Here is a 17,678-nt window from a genome sequence, read left to right as displayed (position 1 = left end):
AAGATCTCATTGAAAAGCAAGAAAAATCTAAGTGTGTACATGTCCACTCTGCCAGGTGGAGGTGATAAAGAAGGCCTACAACCAGGAGAGTGAATGTGAAGGGGTGGAGGTGGAAGTTTCTCCTCGGGAGGTGGGGCACAACATCTACATCCTGGCTCAGCAGGTGACTAAACTCACTTTCCTATTGGCTATCTGGAAGAGCTCATGATATTTTGTGGTTGGTTAGGGTCAAAATAAAGTTCTTGATGTGTTTTTGCAGCTGGCGAGACACAACAAAGTCCTTCACAACCTCCTAAAACCTCAAAAGAACAATAAAGAGGGAGAGGAGGGCATTTCCTCAATGGTAAACATCCATCCATCCATCCATGTCAAGTTGTAATCATCTAAAACTGACACCATGCTGCTGTTTGTGTGTCTGCAGCTGAACCTGAACAACCGACCTCTGTCCCAGATGTTGAAGTCCTCAGCTCCAGCTCCTGTGGTGGAGCAGGACCCGCTGGAGTACTACGAGCAGCTAACTTCACAGATAGAGGTATTACTACTATGAAAATAAACATCTTTATCCTGAGCCATCAATACTATAATACTTTGTGGTTTTGTTATCAAATAGCACAAAATGGCATTTGATCGTTTGGATAAAACGTAACTTTTTCAAATTGTTTATTTAACAAGCATCTCTGTTCCTCGGTTATACAACTCTGTCCTGGTGAGTCACAACAATCTAAGCAGAGATGCTCCCCCCCTCGTTCCAGCCACCACCAAGAAGTAGAATTCATAGTTCAGTCACTGACCATATGCTTTATGGCAAGACAGCAGTAGGCCCGGGTTCGAGTCCGACCTGTGGCCCTTTGCTACATGTCTTCCTCTCTCTTTCCTGTCTGTCTACACTATCCACAACCCAAAAAGGGCAAAAAAAACCCCGTAAATTATGAAAATGTGCTTTCTTTGAGTTTGTCAACTTCATCTCTACATTTTAGAGAGGATCGAGCTTTTATCGTCTGTGTAGAAGACGTTGTCTAAACTGCGTATCTGTCTGTGCCCAGATTGTTCGCGAGGACCGCAGCATGGAGCAGATTGTGTTTCCCGTTCATCCCATCTGTGAGTTTCTGACAGAGGAGTCAAAGATCAGGGTGTTCAACACCACCGAGCTGGACGAGCAGGGATCCAAAGTCACACATTTCTTCGAGCAAACATCCTTCCTGCATGGAGAAATGGAGTGGCAGAAGAAGCTGAGGAGTGAGTACACACACTCAGTGTGATCTGTATAGGTTTCATTCGTGTGAGCCAGGTGCTCACATCAATTCTACTTTTGTTCAACATATAAAAACCCAACAGCGTGTTCAGGCTCAACATGTATGTGTTTGTGCAGGTATGCCAGTGTTGTACTGGTTCTCCAGAAGGATGACTCTGTGGGGAACAATCTCCTTTAAACTTGCCCTCTTCATCAACCTCATCATCGCTTTCTTCTACCCCTACGACTCCGGACAAGGTACTACTGCAAGTACTGATAGATCTGAAAATACTACTAAACACATGAACACTGTCATTTTATTTTTGTCATCATCTGTGGAAAGTGTGGAGGACTGGTCGAGGTGAGGATGTGGCACTTAAAACGATGCTCTTCTCCTCTGTAGGTGCAATCGACGACTCTCTGTTGTTGATGCTGTTCTGGGTCCTGGCCGGTCTCTCCGTCCTGGGTTTGTTCTCTCAGCGTTATGGCCTCACGCCGTTCACCGTCGCTCTGATTCTCAGGTCCATCTACCACCTAGGCATTGGCAACACGCTAATAGTGCTGGGAACACTTAATGTGAGAAAACACCACATTACACATCTGCACCCTGGGTTTGATTAGCTTAGCATGGCTTGGTACCCGTTTTAAATATTTAAATATTTAAACTCTTGATTCACAGTTTACATTTCTAGGTTTTATTCAGAGTTGATGAAGATTTTTTCTTTTTTAAAATCAAAATGATAATTTCATGTTTTTTTTAGTTAAGTTTGGTGATCAGTGAACTGGTCAGTTAAAAAAGCTAAACTGTGAAGACACTGAATACACTTATCAGATGTGACTGTGTCCTAAAAGGAAAATATTCTCCTGTTCTTTTTGAGCTCTAGATTTGAATTGTGGTTCTAGAGTAGAACATTCTAGATCAGAGGTGTCAAACATATGGCCTGAGGGCCAGAATCAGGCCTTGTTTTATTATTAAAGGCCAGTCTGGGCAATGAGCTAGCAGAACTTTTTCTGTAATTTTATACTTTGCTTTTCTTACATTTATTTCTTACAATTGGCCAGCGTCCTTTTACATCTCTTTGGTAACAACACCTCCAGCCTGATCATCCACTGTGCTGTCCATGTTTTGTCCATTTCCAGCTCATCAATAAAGTGGTGTTTGTGGTGAGTTTTGTGGGGAACAACGGCACATTTATTATGGGGTACAAGGCCATGGTGATGGATGTGGAGTTCCTCTATCACCTGGCATACGTCCTGACGTCCACACTGGGACTCTTCGTTCACGAGCTCTTCTACAGCATCCTGGTAAACAGCAGACACAGTGACCTGTGAGGTGTTTGTGCTGTTTGTGGTAGGAAGGAAAATCTAAATGTCTATGTTCATTTCGGGCAGCTTTTCGACCTGATCTACAGGGAGGAGACCCTGTTAAATGTGATAAACAGTGTGACGCGTAACGGGCGCTCCATCCTGCTCACGGCACTGCTCGCTCTCATCCTTGTGTACCTCTTCTCCATTGTGGGCTTCCTCTTCCTGAAGGAGGACTTCATTATGGAGGTCGACCCGCTGCCACAGATCGCTGCAGGTAAATTCACAGCTGTTAAAATTAACCCTCATACCAAAACCTTAATCGGTACTAGTTACTGTCTCCTGTTCAGCTTCTCAAAATAGTGAAGCCTCTCAGGATTTCCTCAAGTCGTGCTCTGCAGACGGAGTCAGCTGCACTGCAGAGACCAACACTGAAGAGGAAGGTAAGAGACAGAGACATCACTAGATGGTTACTGACACTAGTCAGTTTTTGTAACATGTATTAGAAAACAACTCTTTTAGCTAATTAAAATAGATACAATTATCCAATTTCCACCACTTACTGGAGTCTGAGTATAGACAGGGAGCTAAATATCTCCAACTAGATAACTGACAGTTTAAAATGGTGTTTATCCACAGTTGCAAATTCAAAAATATGTTTTGGAGCTGTTAAATGGTAAATGGGCTGGTTCTTATATGGCGCTTTTCTACTCTACTGGAGCACTCAGAGTTTCTTAAAGCTGGTGAGGATGCAATACCAGCGTTAAGATGCATTAAGTCATCATGTGGTTGGATTTGAGAAGGAGGATGTAGAACAAAATGGGGTCAATTGCAAAACATGCCGAAAAGTCATCCACTGCAAAATTAAAACTGTTTTAAACTCTGCATGTGAACATCTCCCCACGCCAAAGAAAACTTTAAATAAACCAGCTGTGATACGAGCTACAATGGCTATCGGCGAGCAAAACGGAGGAAAATGGTTAAGGTTACTTCATTTATAGCCATAGGTAAATTTGCCTTACAGAAAAATGATAGCATAGGGTTAGGGTTAGTGGCATGTGCAAGTCTGATTCCATGTTAATGCTTATCGAATGTGAAGCATATTTGTAGCTGGTTCAGTGAAATTTGGTCGAAGTGTGACGAAACTTGCAGTTCTGGAATCTGTGAGATCTCAGCTTTTAGACACTGTGCCGTTTGTTTGGTTACATGAAGTCGAGTGAGTTCATGGCTATATTCATATTTCATGATGTTACTTTACTGCTCTTTTAATTGTTTGTTGTTTTGGCTGTTTGGTGGTTGTAGAAATGGTGTTTATGAGCTTTTAGATCAGATTCTGAGGTTTTCGTGGTGATATTTATATAAAAACCTTGACTTCAGGGAGGGTATCACGATATCCCAAAAAATATTGCAATAATAGATTTTCCTCATGTCGCCCAACCCTAGTGGAAGCCACCATGTAACTGACAATGACCTGGCTAAACAACAATATCAGCTGCATATAAGCTAACATTGTGCCAGCTAATTTTAGCTTAGTGTTGAAAACTAAAAAAATGAAATGAAATAAAATAAAAATCACACTTTCCCTCTCAAAACTCGTTTGATTATATTTTCACATCATATAAAAAGTTATTCAGAAAGTGTCAGAGACCAACAATGTTAGATCCACTTCAAGGACAGCCAGCTAACAACAGCTAACAGGGGCAAATAGTGCTTAAATCTTCAACATATCCTCAATAACTCACGTAGTATCGCTGTCATCGATCAGAAGTGAGCTTCACTCACTTACAGACTCGTATCACAAAGTTTTTAAAGGCTCTTCTAGCATAAATGTGGATGCTTCTTATGCGGCATTGACAGCTGAGGTAAACAGTGTGCTGACAGCCTCTAAAAAAGGAATATCTCTGGGGTGGATACAGATCCTCTCCAAACAGTAGTAGAAATATGCCAGCAATGGCAGTTATGGTTTAAATACTAAGTTTAATATTTTTGGTCTCTTTTGCCTCACTAAAACATGTTTGTGCTATAACAGCCACCATAGCTGTGATTATACACAATTTGATTGGGAGGGTTAGAAAAACAGAACTAGTGGTGAAAGTTTTTACACACTATAACTTTACATTTATACCGACTTTGTATTTGATCATTGTTAAATGTCCTTGATGAGTCTTTGTGTGTGTGTTTGTGTTTCAGAGGAGCCAGACTCTGAGCGAGCATGCGACACTCTGTTGATGTGTATCGTTACTGTGCTGAACCACGGACTGAGGAATGGAGGAGGAGTGGGAGACGTCCTCCGCAAACCATCTAAGAATGTACGAGACAGTTTTTACCTGAATGCTGCTCTCTGATAACAAAATGCACAGCCTGTATCTTTGGCTTTTATCTGACGTTTTCTTGATCATGTGGAAAGTATTCTGCCACAGAAAGGTGCAGTTTGGTTTTTAAATTTGCTGTTACTAAAAAATGATCTTAAACTGCAGGACTATAAATGCTAGCTGCTCTGAAGATTAAGTTTTAAAATAGATAAAAGATCATCAGGTAAGAAGTTAGTGCAGAGTGAAGGCTAAATACCTTTGCCGGGTCTGTGTTCAGGAGCCACTGTTTCCCGCTCGAGTTGTGTATGACCTGCTGTTCTACTTCATCGTCATCATCATCGTCCTCAACTTGATCTTCGGTGTCATCATCGACACATTTGCAGACTTGAGGAGTGAGAAGCAGAAGAAGGAAGAAATTCTGAAAACAACATGTTTCATTTGCGGTTTGTAGACGTTCTTCACAATGTGACTAACAAACCAATCAGCTAACAGCAGATTTGTTGAAGAAGCTTTGTCTTCTTTGTTCTGCTGCAGGCCTCGAGAGAGACAAGTTTGACAATAAGACGGTGTCTTTCGAAGAGCACATCAAAATGGAGCACAATATCTGGAACTACCTCTACTTTATCGTTTTGGTGCGCGAGAAAAACAAGACAGACTACACAGGACCGGAGAGCTACGTGGCTCACATGATCAAGGTGTGAAACGTTAAAGAAAGAAAAGTGACATGGCTGTGATTTCAGGTTCACAAATAAACTGCTTCTTCTTCTGCTGCTTCAGAACAACAACCTGGACTGGTTTCCACGGATGCAGGCCATGTCACTGGTGGTAACAGACAGCGATGGCGAGCAGAACGAGATGAGGCAGTTACAGGACAAACTGGTATCAACCATGAAGGTGGTCACAACCCTGACCGCCCAGCTGACGGAGCTCAAAGAGCAGGTATTTGCACACAAAGTGACATATGCACTGACAATAACAAAGTTGACTTTGATTTGACAAATTACAGCTCGCTTTAATTTTTTTTAAGCTACATGAATCTGTTTGTCAGTTCATAATTACTTTTATCAGCCAAGGCTAACTGGTTACCAGTCGGGTCAGCTACAAGAGTTTGGATGAAATAGTCAATCATGTGCAATCATTACCAAGTATGGGGTATGTTTTCCATCTTACGTTATGTTACAGCTACCTCAGACAATCAAAAAGTCCCTGATAAGTCAAAATATTAGGGTTAATATGTGAAAAATTTATGCACTTTTAAATCTATGAATATTCTACCCCACGACATGCTGGAAGATCTTAACACTGCAGCCCAAATCAAGTAAATGCTGATCATACTTTTATCCATTCATTAAAAGCAGAAATTCATCCAGGATCGGCAAACTGATCTTTCAACTGCTTTCACAGTTAGCAGGACAACATTTATAATGCACCATATTAGTGGCACCATAACTGGGGAGCAAAGCTCTAATCACAGCAGCACATATAAACACACTGAATCACAGCTTGGGTGGCGTTTAGTGACTCTGTGTGTGTGTGTGTGTGTGTGTGTGTGTGTGCAGATGACGGAGCAGAGGAAGAGGAGGCAGAGGATGGGCTTTGTCGACGTCCAGGCCGGAGCGAGCGGCGCGGTGCCTCCCAGCGCCGCAGGAGGAAACCATCAGATCTACAAAACATAAAGACACTCGACACATTGGCACACAGACGGATTTGATGTTCACTACATGGTCATCTCTAGATCTGTAAGCCATCCAGCTGGACTGATGGACACAAAGACAGAAACACTAGAACAGCTGAAGCACATGCAGCTTTCACACAGTTTCATAGCAGCAAATATCCAACAGATTAAAGTTCTGATTGTCAGCAGATAATATCGATGTTTTGCTGGTTGACAATAATAATCGGAATAGCTGATCTGACTCTCTTAAACCTGCGGCTTCATCCCTGCTCAGGTCACAGGACAAATTTAGCCCTAAATTTTCCCATTCCAGGTGTTCTTCACGGCCCAGGTTAAAAAAAATTAAAATAAAGCAGCTATGGTTTTCTTTGTGCAGCAGAAGTTTGGGGATTCTTTCCACCTGGTCAATTTTAAATTAAGTGTATTTTACTAAGCTTACTTCTTGTGGAAACAGCACATATTAAAGGTTTATGGCTTCAAGTGAAAAATACATGTGTAAAAGAAATTAGCCAGCACATGGCTATTTTATCTATGCAGTGCATTGCACAGCATGTCCAAAAATAATTCCTAAAGTAATTCCTTGATTGCTAAACTAACACGAAGCTGTCCGAAAACAGCCCACAAGTAAGTTCAGAGAGAAAAACACAGCTAAACTGTTTTAAATCAGATCTGGAACCTGTCTACAACCAGGGTGAAAAGAAAAGCCCTAAAGTCAGTGTAAGACCTGCCAAAACCCCATAATAGTATTATTATTATTAATAATATTCATCTGAATGAAAACATTAGGGATGGTTATCATTTTTCAACTCATTAATTAAAAAAAATGTAATAATACAAATGTATGTTTGGCATGCTGATACTACCAGAAGGTAGCTGTAATGTACTAAAATCATTGCCAGCAACAACCAAACAACAAAAGTAGAAGAAAAAGTGAGTTGCTAACCAATGTTTGACCAATAAAATGAAGCGAGATTAAAATGAGCTTCTGCTGCACAAACAGGGAAACACAAAGCCAAAGACGGACGCAGCTGTCAAAATTCATGTTCAGCTCTTATTCAAAGAAATATTGATATAATAACTGGCTAGCATGTGAGTCTAAGGAGCTTGGAGAGAAAAGTGTCTGGACTTCTTTAATTTTCTTGAAGATGTTTCACTTCTCATCCGAGAAGCTTCTTCAGTTCTGAGGTCAAATGGTGGAGAGTCCCAGATTTTTAAACTCTTAGCTTTTCGGATGAGAGGTGAAACAATTAACTTCAAGTAACTTAAAGAAGTCCAGATGCTTTTCCCTCCAAGCTCCTTAGACTACGATGACCTGGATGACTGAGAACCTTCACAGATATAGCTAGCACATCACAAGTCTGCCACAGTTATATAAGTCATTTAAGATCAGTGTGGGCTGGGTGACTGTCTTAAAAATGAAATATGAAACACAAGGCGATTACACTCTGACACAAACATCTGGAGACAGAATAGTTCATTCCTGTTAGGCTTCAAGTCTTCCTGAAGGGCGCGCGGGTAACTTGTAAATTCTCAAGCCTCTGTAGATGACGACAAAAAAAGAAAAAACATGTAGGCACGTGGACATCTGTGAACCTCTCGCTCGCCCGCTCATGAAAAACTTCCATTGATCAGACCCAAGTGTACCCACAGATGCACAAACTATAACACACAAATGTCCACATCACGCACCTGGTTTGAAGAAATGTTTGAATTTCCAGACAGCTGTACTTAGAAATGTCTAATTTATCATCTAGCTTCTTAGTTGTTAATATTTCAGAAATCTGTACTTATTTACTTGAATACAGATATTAGTTGTCATTAATGAGCAACTCGTTTCACGAGAAATAAGCTGTAGATGCCGGCATCCACACAGTAGGGGGTGCTGTAGGAAGCAGTTTGTGCATTTTGTGTCACATCTTTGGGTTTTTAAGATGCAGTCAGACAAAAATGGGAGCGTCATGGTGCAGCTGGAAAACCTCAGTTTTTTTTGTTTCTTTTTATCTAAACAGAAAATGAGTTGAATTTAAATTATTACTTAGACAAAATGTTTGATGGCTTTAGTGATAAAGAAAAAGAGCAAAAAGACTACAAACTTCCTGTTTTGGGGTGTGCTCAAGTTTCTACCAAGTTTCATAAAAATTGCTAACGTGTGCGAATGTGTGTTTGTAAAACTCACTTTAATAACTTTAAGAAAATGTAAATAGAAAGAAACATGCAGCTTGTGTTTGCCAGTTTCATTTGTGCTTCTGTTTGTAAAGCGAGCTGAACACCGATGTGTGTTTTAGTTTTTTCAAATTGTACATCTGGGAAACTTGTAGGGTTTAAGGTTTATGTGAGATGTTTATCAGACAGAAGATATGGTTTGTTTTTCTTTAACGCTGTAACAGACCAGCACCGACGCTGGATGATGGATTTATCAGTAGAAATGTCATTTAGCTTTTTCATTGAGAAACAGACGAGTGAGAAGTATGAAGATGAAAATCCACGTTTTCTCATGTTTACATTGAATGAACTGTATTTAATGCAAACAATTCAGTTTTAGATTTAAAATGCAAATATTAAAGGTTAATAGTTTCACTTTAAGTTTGGGTCTCTGGGTCATAATTCTTATTACTCCAGCTGCTATTTTGAAAACTGTTTGGAGAACTGGACGACAAATCTGAAAGGACTCACAGATAATCCCAAAGGGAAACGAAAACTCCATCAGTTCTTTTCAACAGTCAGTTGAAAATGCACAAAACTAAAAAGATCTGACAAAGATAAAGAAAAAATATATTTCGACCCATCAGATGCAAAAGAATGACACCATCAGCATTCTGAAAAATATAATTTCATTAAATGTAAACTGTTAAAGACTTTGGTTCAGAGTATTTTTTTAATTCACATACAGGAAAACCTTTCACAGTATGGTGTGCAACAACCTCTGTGATGACGAGTGACCGAAGATGAACGCGGGAGCAACACGGAGAAAAAATGGGAAACTAACTTTAGCTGATGTTTTTGTTTTTGTTAAGGCACGAGCTGTTTCAATGTATTCACTCCTAATTTTTGAGGATCGTCTCTGAAACGGCCTGACTGTGTCCTAAACTGAATCACAGCTTCTTTAGAACTGGATTAACAGGAAGTGGAACGGCAGCTCTCTATGAAGCCAAAACTCCACCATCAGCTTCCTTTTAGATGCAACATGTGACCCGTGGATCTGTAAACAGCACACACACACACACACACACAGTGAGATTGTGTTTCCGTGCAGGCTATAAATAGTGTTTACTGTTCTCAGTTCATTCGGCTCTGTGTGTGAGTTGTGCATGTACAGTGCTGTGCAATATCTGGCATTTAAATAATATTTATGGTTAGATACATTGTTTCTATAACAACAGGTAATCTCCTGGTCTGTAGTAGTGATGTGTGTCTTTTAGTGTGTGTGTGTGAGAGTGAAGGATTACTGAGCTTTGGTGTGGAGCCTCAGAGGAATGTTGACCACAGTTGCTGCCTGACTCTGTGTGTGTGTGTGTGTGTGTGTGTGTGTGTGTGTGTGTGTGTGTGTGTGTGTGTGTGTGTGTGTGTGTGTGTGTGTGTGTGTGTGTGTGTGGCTTCCTTACAAATATGACAGTTTCAGTTTTAGTGAGTCTCTAGAAAATCTGTCTGTCATTGTGAAGTTCTCTAAGGTGATGCGAGATTATTGTGTGTGCGTCTGTGACCTCAGGTCAAGGTCATTTCTGAACTGTTTCGGATACATTTGCGGTCTGGCTAATCTCATCTTTTGATTGGATCGATCCCCTCCAGCTGTTTACTGTCAGGCCGCAGCAGCTGCTGACTAATTAGGCTTCAAAGAATCACAGAAAACGAACCAGCAAAGAAGCTGAAATTATTTTACAGGAAACTAAGCAACAGACACATCAGCAGATTATCTCATTTTTACAACGCGGGGGTCTAAAGGTGCCCTGGATTATATCGGTCGGTGCTCTGTTCTGTGATATTTTACTTAATGTGTCCCACAGTTACAAATACATGACTGAATTAGGCTGTATTACGCAGAGAGGTGTAGTGTGGAAAACAGCAGACTGTTAGACATGTCCCTGATCCTCTTGATCCACAAACTGTAGAGTGACTTTTATAAGCCATTTTATCTACAGAAATTACGGTTTACATGTAAAGGACTTTTATTGTGAAAGGAAGGAACAGAGAGAAGCCTGCTTCACATGTGTACAACAAATCAGATCGCATAGAAACATGGCTTAAGTCAATCAAATCAAATGTGACCCAAGAATCCACAGAACAACAGAACTTTGAACATACATCTAATATTTTTCTAACTTTTTCAGGCTGGATGATGAAAAATTATTTCAAGAATACAGCTTAGGATTGTGAGTCATGTACAACATGAGCATCAGCTCACTGCTGCTGCATTTTCATTCTAACCACTGCAGTTAATTTAGCTTTTAATTAAAAGGAGGTTTAATATATAGATCCCTGTCTGTGTTTGTGGGGTCATTTGGAGTGACAGCGAGGGATTGGGGGGACTAGCTCGGGGTTCCCATGGCGTCTCTGTGTTTCCAAACTAAAATAAGTTTATAGCATCCACCCATTGTTCTGGGATACACTGGGCTGTATGTGGGAGACAGGATGAGAGCGCAGTGGTTGGTCTGACAGCTGTTTAAGTGTGTGCTTACAGACTTTATAGTGTATCATGCAGGCATTAACACTATGCACAAATGCTATGTGTCAATGTGCATTTAAAAGTTAAACTACATTCGAAATGGTCCATAAATGTTTCCACAATAAAAACATCTTCATAATTTTGGTCCTGTACTCCATCATGACAGATTTAAAATGGAAAACTGCATTGTTGCATTAACTGTTGAGTATTTAATTTATACCCAGGGGCCCAAATGTAAATGGACAAACTAACATGATTAATGGATATCCTGTTAAAATGCAGCACTGTTTTCAGATACATGTGTTTCCTTTGTGTCTGTCGCTCGTTGTCTGCTGTTTGTGGCTCTTGCCTTTAGTTTCGTCTTCAACACTAAGACTGAGATCAAGTAATAGCTGTTAACTTTATCTGGGTTGCTTCAACTGCATGTTTTGGGCCACTGTCCATATAAACTGCAAAGCACCATCCAGGGAATCATCTGCTTCATTTTTATGCATAGATACCTTAAAAATGGTGATAGCTAATGCTATGACTTTGTTCAACCCTTTCCATTAAAGTCGAGAGTCTGAACTTCAGCGGCATCTGGATTGTTTCACTTCAAATCAGTTTGCAATACATTAAATTGTCTCTGAATAGTTAGGGCAGTGGAAAGGCCAGAGCAGAGATGCATGCCAGCCACTCGCTCTGTGTATTTACCAGACTATCACCTGTGCTATTTGCACCTTGGCACAATGCGTCGCTCGGGCTTTTTACGAGGGGAGCTGGCAGGTTAAAGACCAGTCACGTGTGCTAGAAACGTCTCCAGTCATTTTCCAGCTTAAATGATGAAGAAACATTAACCCACACCAGTCTATGAAACAGCTTTTGAGTCAGTTTTGAAAAAGAGACTATTATTACAGGAATGTAGGTCCTAAACCTTTATCCAGATTGAGATGTTTTGTTGTTGTTGTTTTCTTTGGCCTCAAATAGGCCTGGTGGTGATGGCGCTCTTGACATGAATAATGTCAAATAGAAGCTAAAGTTTAAAATAAAATTGCATTACTTTTCCACTATGTGCAATATGATCCTCACCCTTAGATCATATTTTTAAAGTTATTTCTGAGTCCATCAGTTCAGCAGGGAACAAAAAACCAAAAACAAAACAGAATTTTTAAAGAAGGCATTTCAAAGTGCAGTGGTTCAGTGTGTTTGTGTGTGAGCAGAGCATTTGCAGGGATTTATTGTGGCTGTGTGAGTCAGTATTTAGGCTTCACACAAACCTGTCCTGGATTAGAGCGTATTAACTGGAGAGAGAAAGAGAGAGCATTGAAATGGATGAAAAAACGTAAAACTTAAAAGGTGGTTGGGACGGGAGTGGAAGGATGGTTTAGGTAAAGAAAAGAACGGACACAACAGAGAGAAAAAGTCATGAATTCGGCAGGTGTCTTAGTCATTTCCAAGAAAAAGTCAAAGCACTCTGGAAAATGAACTATTAATTATTCCCTCTCTCCTCTGTCAGACAGCTGAGGGATGGAGGGATGAAGACGAGAGAGACAGCTGGTAGGAATGGTTGAATGGGTGGATGGGTGCAGGGCTTACATAGATATGTGTGGTGTTATCAGCAGTAAGTTTGTGCGTAAACCTTTATTTATAAAAGGGTCACAAAGGGCTCAGCCAACAGGACGGCAACAAGACAGGAAACCTGACAGGATGACAGTGAACCAAACACCATAAGACGGACTTCTCTCCGCGCTGAAGTCACTAACTCGGAACAGTTTGTTTGATATGATACACAAAAATCAATACAACACAAAGATAAATATCAGTATTTCTACTCTTTCTGAAAGCTCACTTGCTAATATGGCCATCGCTATTGTCCATCTGTCTATCCATAGATCGATCCATTCGCCAATCCAGTCATCCATCATGTAACTATCCAACTACACTATAGTGCTAAAAGTATTCACTCACCCATCCAAACCACTAAATTGAGCTGTTTCAGTCACTTCCATGGCCATAGGTGTCAAGCACCTAGGCATGCAGACCACTTCTACAAACATTTGTCGGTCACTCTCAGGAGCTCAGGAAGCATGGTACAGTGATAGGATGTCACAAGTCCAGTCAGGAAATGTCCTTGCTACTAAATATTACACGGTGAACTGGTGTTATAAAAAGGTGGAAGCAACTTGGGAAAGACAGCAATTCAGCCACAAAGTGGTAGGTCAGATAAAATCACAGAGAACATAGTGTGCAGAGGTCCAGAATCATGTGGCTTTCAGATGAGCTCAAGACCAGTAAACAGAGAACTTCATGAAATGGGTTTCCAGTCCAGCAGCTGCATCCAAGCCTTACATCACCAAGCGCAATTGCCGCTGTACGGCACGCTGCCACTGGACTAGAGAGGAGTGGAGACGTGTTCTCTGGACAGACAGTTTGCACTTCTCTGTCTGACAATCTGATGGATGAGTCTGGGTTTGGTGGTTGCAGAGGCAACGGTACTTATCTGACTGCATTGTGCCAAGTGTAAAGTTTCAGGTGGGGTTCAGGAGTTGGGCTTGAGGCCTTAGTTTCAGTGAAAGGAACTTTTACAACTTCAGCATACCAAGACATTTTGGACAACTTCATGCTCCAAACTTTCTGGGAACAGTTTGGGGATGGGCTCTTCCTGTTCCAACATGACTGCGCACCAGTGCACAAAGAAAGGTTCATGAAGACATGGATGAGGGAGCTTGATGTGGAAGAACTTGACTGGCCTGCACAGAGTTGTGACCTCAACCCAACAGCAGACATTTGGGATGAATTAGGACAGAGACTGCAGCCAACCTTAGAGTCTGACGTCACATGCAATACTTAATGAATGGTCCAAAATTCCCATAAACACTCCTAAACCCTGAGGAAAGCCTTCCTAGAAGAGCTGAAGCTACTAGAGCTGCAAAATGTGGGCTGACATCATATTAAATCTATCTGTCACGTAACCATCCACCTTTTTCACCTCTTCCACATATTTATGTCAGAAAAAGACTGATGCAGGCGCATCACCACAGTACTGCTGGGCTCAAAGCTGGAACCACGGACAGTAGCTCTGGGAGCAGCCTGCAGATTCTTTTGGTAATCTTTATAATGTGACTGCCCCAACTTACACCACCTAATGCTATGTAATTTTCAGTTCCCCAGCCTGTTGATATGTGAGCTGGTTCTCAAAAACCAGCCGATCACTGGAGCGAGCTGAGTTTTCATGAATGTAAAGAGGCAGCAGAAGGCTGGTTGTTCTCAGTGTAAAAATAGCACGATATCAAAGCTGAAAGCCTCGAGTTTAATCCCCACAGCAGATCTATTATTTCAACTCTGCACAGAGAAATCAAATATCAAAATCCACTGCGGTCCAAATCCTGCCTGGACTCGCTCAGTGTGTCAGGTTATCAGTCAGTGAAACACGATGTGCATCATTGCCTTATTTATTACTGTCAGTAACTGATGGAGGAAAACAGAGAAGGATGATGGGAGCTTAAAAGCAGCTTCTAAGGCTGGTGTTTGCTTGAAAAGACAATCACAGTTTATTAGAGTGAATCTTTTCTATTATTAACAGATACAGAAGCCAAAACCCAGAAGACCAATGCCATTATTTTCTAGCATTAGCTGAATGTGGTTACACAGTGGTTACAAAGTATTTTATGTGGGGAAGCAATTAGAAACATTCAAAAAAGAAATAAAACACCGGTCATACAAAGCGAACTGCTCATTTGTTTCCATTTTAGAAACTGCAATGATTAAATTTTAACTGCATACAGATAAATGAATTTATAGCTGCTCAATCTGCTGATATAAGTTAGCGTAGCTCACATATATATAACTAATTATTCAGACTTTATTAAATTACATCTTTGCTTTCAATGTTTATGTGAATGAATATTCTATGAATAGAAGCCGATACTGAAAACTAACTACTGAAGACACGAATGACTTTCACCCATCAAAAATCTGAGTCCTAGCACTGTGCTGTCATTAAAGCCAGTAAATATAAGAATTTTTGTTTACAGGTGGTCTATAAGAAAAAAAAGTTGAAGAATAAAAAGGAAATTTCTGTGAATTAATAATTTTTTTTAAAAGTCTGAGGCTCCGGCATTTATTTACCTTTAGAGATTAATTTCTCGGAGCTTCCCTGAGCCTGAGGAGCAATGCTGACAGGTTTCTCTGATTTACCACATCAGCAGTTCATTGACAGCTTGGCTTAAGTTTGACGCCACTGGGTTAAATAAAGAATAATTGGGGTTTAATACCCAGAGATAGCCTGGATGGAATACATGTCAGAAAGATGGAACAAAACACAGATGGGCAGAAGCACAGAGGGGAAAGTCAGCAGTGGACAGTCAGTCTCCATAGATAGACCGGGATGCAGTGGGAGAAAACGGGGATGAGGAGGGAGCAGATGGGGCTTTGGTTCTGCTTTAGTTTGGTATTCTATCCTGACCACAGCAGGCCTTTTATGACTGTCCAGCAGACCAGTCTGCCCAGTCAGCTGCAGGGGAGGGGGTCACATGCTGCAGTGACCTTCACAGTGAGGTTATAAAGCAAAGTGATGCTCTTTGAGTTGCGCTATTGTGTTTTTCTGCACATCCTCAAAGATCTTCAAAACAGAGCCACCCAGCACAGTAAGTACACTGCCCCCATTTAATTAATCAGATTTCTGTGATGTATGCTTTGATATTTGAGATGACTGTCATAGTGCCTAAGATCAATTTTATTTGTACACAGCAACTTGGGTAACTGAGTTTTTAATGCAAAAAGTGCAAAGATTTAAAGGATTCAAATTTCCCAGCAACCTCAGCATCTGAAGGTGCTTACCCAGTGTGTAACTGTATGAGTCCAGTATAAGCAACACTGTGACACTGATCTAGTGAACTTGGGAAAAGTTTAGTGCACGTTTGCTACTGAACTGAGGACAAGATGCACGGCTAATGGCTAACACCATTATTATCTGCTCCTTGGTAACAGCTGTAGGATTGTGACGCAGTGATGAAGTTAGATGTACCTGTTTGCTAATGTCCTACAAAAAAAATTGTTTTATATTTTTTACTTTGTTTCATTTTGCCAAAATTTTTTTCCTGTTGCATTCCCATTGGCTGCAGTCAGATTGTGAGATGGTCATCCTAAATTTCAGAAATTGTGTCCCAGGTTATTCACTAATGTCATTTTGTATTAGCTGATTTCTGGTCCGTTTGACAACAGATGCGTTTCTAATTTAATCAATTTAAACTGAATTTAAAAGACCTGGAGAGTTGGTTTCAAATCTGCTTCATTTTTAATGAAATAAGGTGAAAATTTAGCTTCATGAGCTTCAACAACTAAAGAGTCTTTTAATCTTACTGGTGCTCAAAAGTATGTGAAGTCACAATGTTCTTACTGAACCTCATTAAACTAGAAAAGAACAGAAGCCTCAAAATATAAATAAGTACTAATGAAACATTATTATTTTGCACTTATTTTATAAGAAGCAGACTGAGAAACAGGCTTCTGTGTTCACTCCTAAATAATCAACATTTATCAACAGTTCAATACTTTACTCACCATATTTGAACTGTGTACTTCATGTGGACTCAGGGGTGAATGGATTTAGGTTTATTAGGTCAAATGTGGCCAAGCAGATGATTTCTGCCCACTAATAAAATAGTCTTCTCCCAGTTAGCTCTGTCCTGCTGTTGAAGAGGAAAAGCCAAGTGGACTTGTACAGCATTTTTCTACAGTATTTGAGCACTCAGAGTACTTTCTTATGAAAAGCCTCATTCATTCAAGCACTTTGTTCTATGCAGAATCACTTCTACACTAAGACATTTCAAACCCAAGATTCAGTATCAAGGACACTTCAACGAGCAGAGGAGGCAGGGATAGAACCACTGACCTTCTAATTTATAGACAACCTACCTTTTGAACCACAGATGCTCTATAGAGGCTTCACCTCATCTTGTGAGTCTTAGTTAAGGCACTCAGACTCACACAAAGGGAGATAAATGAAGGGTTATATTTACTAGAAGAATTTCTACAGGCAGCATAAACTCAGCTGTGGGCAGTAATACAGGGAGACGCCTGAGCAATGCAAAGGGATCCTCTTGAGCTGATGTGGCAGCTGTTAGCTCTCTCGGAAAGCCTGAGTAATGCAGCGAGGTAGGCCAGAACTACTGTGAATGACTGCCATGCCAATTTGTTGACATCACAGTTTAGTTCAGTCCATGCCTGGGATTTAGTCGCAGCTAAATAAAGATTTATAGTGCAGTCGATGGGATGAATGATCGTGGTTTATAATGACGGGAAACCAAAGTTAAATGTGCTAATGTTCTATTTTTTTCTCTCACTGTAAATAATTTCAAGAAACAGACGCAGCCTCTACATGAGAAATCTACTGATGACATTTGCATTAAACAATGACGGTGCACATCCTCTCAAGTGTGACTGGTGGAAAATGAGCATCTGAACTTTGTATCAGAACATATCTGCAGCCAACGTAACAGAACGGGAAGAAGTTGG

General features: G+C 40.6%; 1 protein-coding gene across 1 annotated transcript in view; it reads left to right on the top strand.

The window, feature by feature from the left end:
- itpr3 (inositol 1,4,5-trisphosphate receptor, type 3) overlaps window positions 1-6,994 on the top strand; it is a 75,840-nt gene extending 68,846 nt beyond the window's left edge. Inside the window, exons 47-60 of the mRNA XM_063463154.1 lie at window positions 56-163; window positions 260-343; window positions 422-532; window positions 1,044-1,236; window positions 1,370-1,489; window positions 1,635-1,807; window positions 2,372-2,536; window positions 2,624-2,813; window positions 2,887-2,979; window positions 4,727-4,845; window positions 5,126-5,291; window positions 5,383-5,543; window positions 5,626-5,787; window positions 6,408-6,994. Coding sequence (XP_063319224.1) covers window positions 56-163; window positions 260-343; window positions 422-532; window positions 1,044-1,236; window positions 1,370-1,489; window positions 1,635-1,807; window positions 2,372-2,536; window positions 2,624-2,813; window positions 2,887-2,979; window positions 4,727-4,845; window positions 5,126-5,291; window positions 5,383-5,543; window positions 5,626-5,787; window positions 6,408-6,524 — 1,962 coding nt within the window. The 3' untranslated portion in view covers window positions 6,525-6,994. The remainder of the gene's footprint in view (window positions 1-55; window positions 164-259; window positions 344-421; window positions 533-1,043; window positions 1,237-1,369; window positions 1,490-1,634; window positions 1,808-2,371; window positions 2,537-2,623; window positions 2,814-2,886; window positions 2,980-4,726; window positions 4,846-5,125; window positions 5,292-5,382; window positions 5,544-5,625; window positions 5,788-6,407) is intronic.
- The last annotated feature ends 10,684 nt before the right edge of the window (window positions 6,995-17,678 follow it).

Source organism: Pelmatolapia mariae, linkage group LG20, assembly GCF_036321145.2.
Source record: "Pelmatolapia mariae isolate MD_Pm_ZW linkage group LG20, Pm_UMD_F_2, whole genome shotgun sequence".
NCBI classification, from domain to species: domain Eukaryota; kingdom Metazoa; phylum Chordata; class Actinopteri; order Cichliformes; family Cichlidae; genus Pelmatolapia; species Pelmatolapia mariae.
Note: the sequence above shows the minus strand (reverse complement) of the source record. Positions and strands in the feature narration are given on the sequence as shown.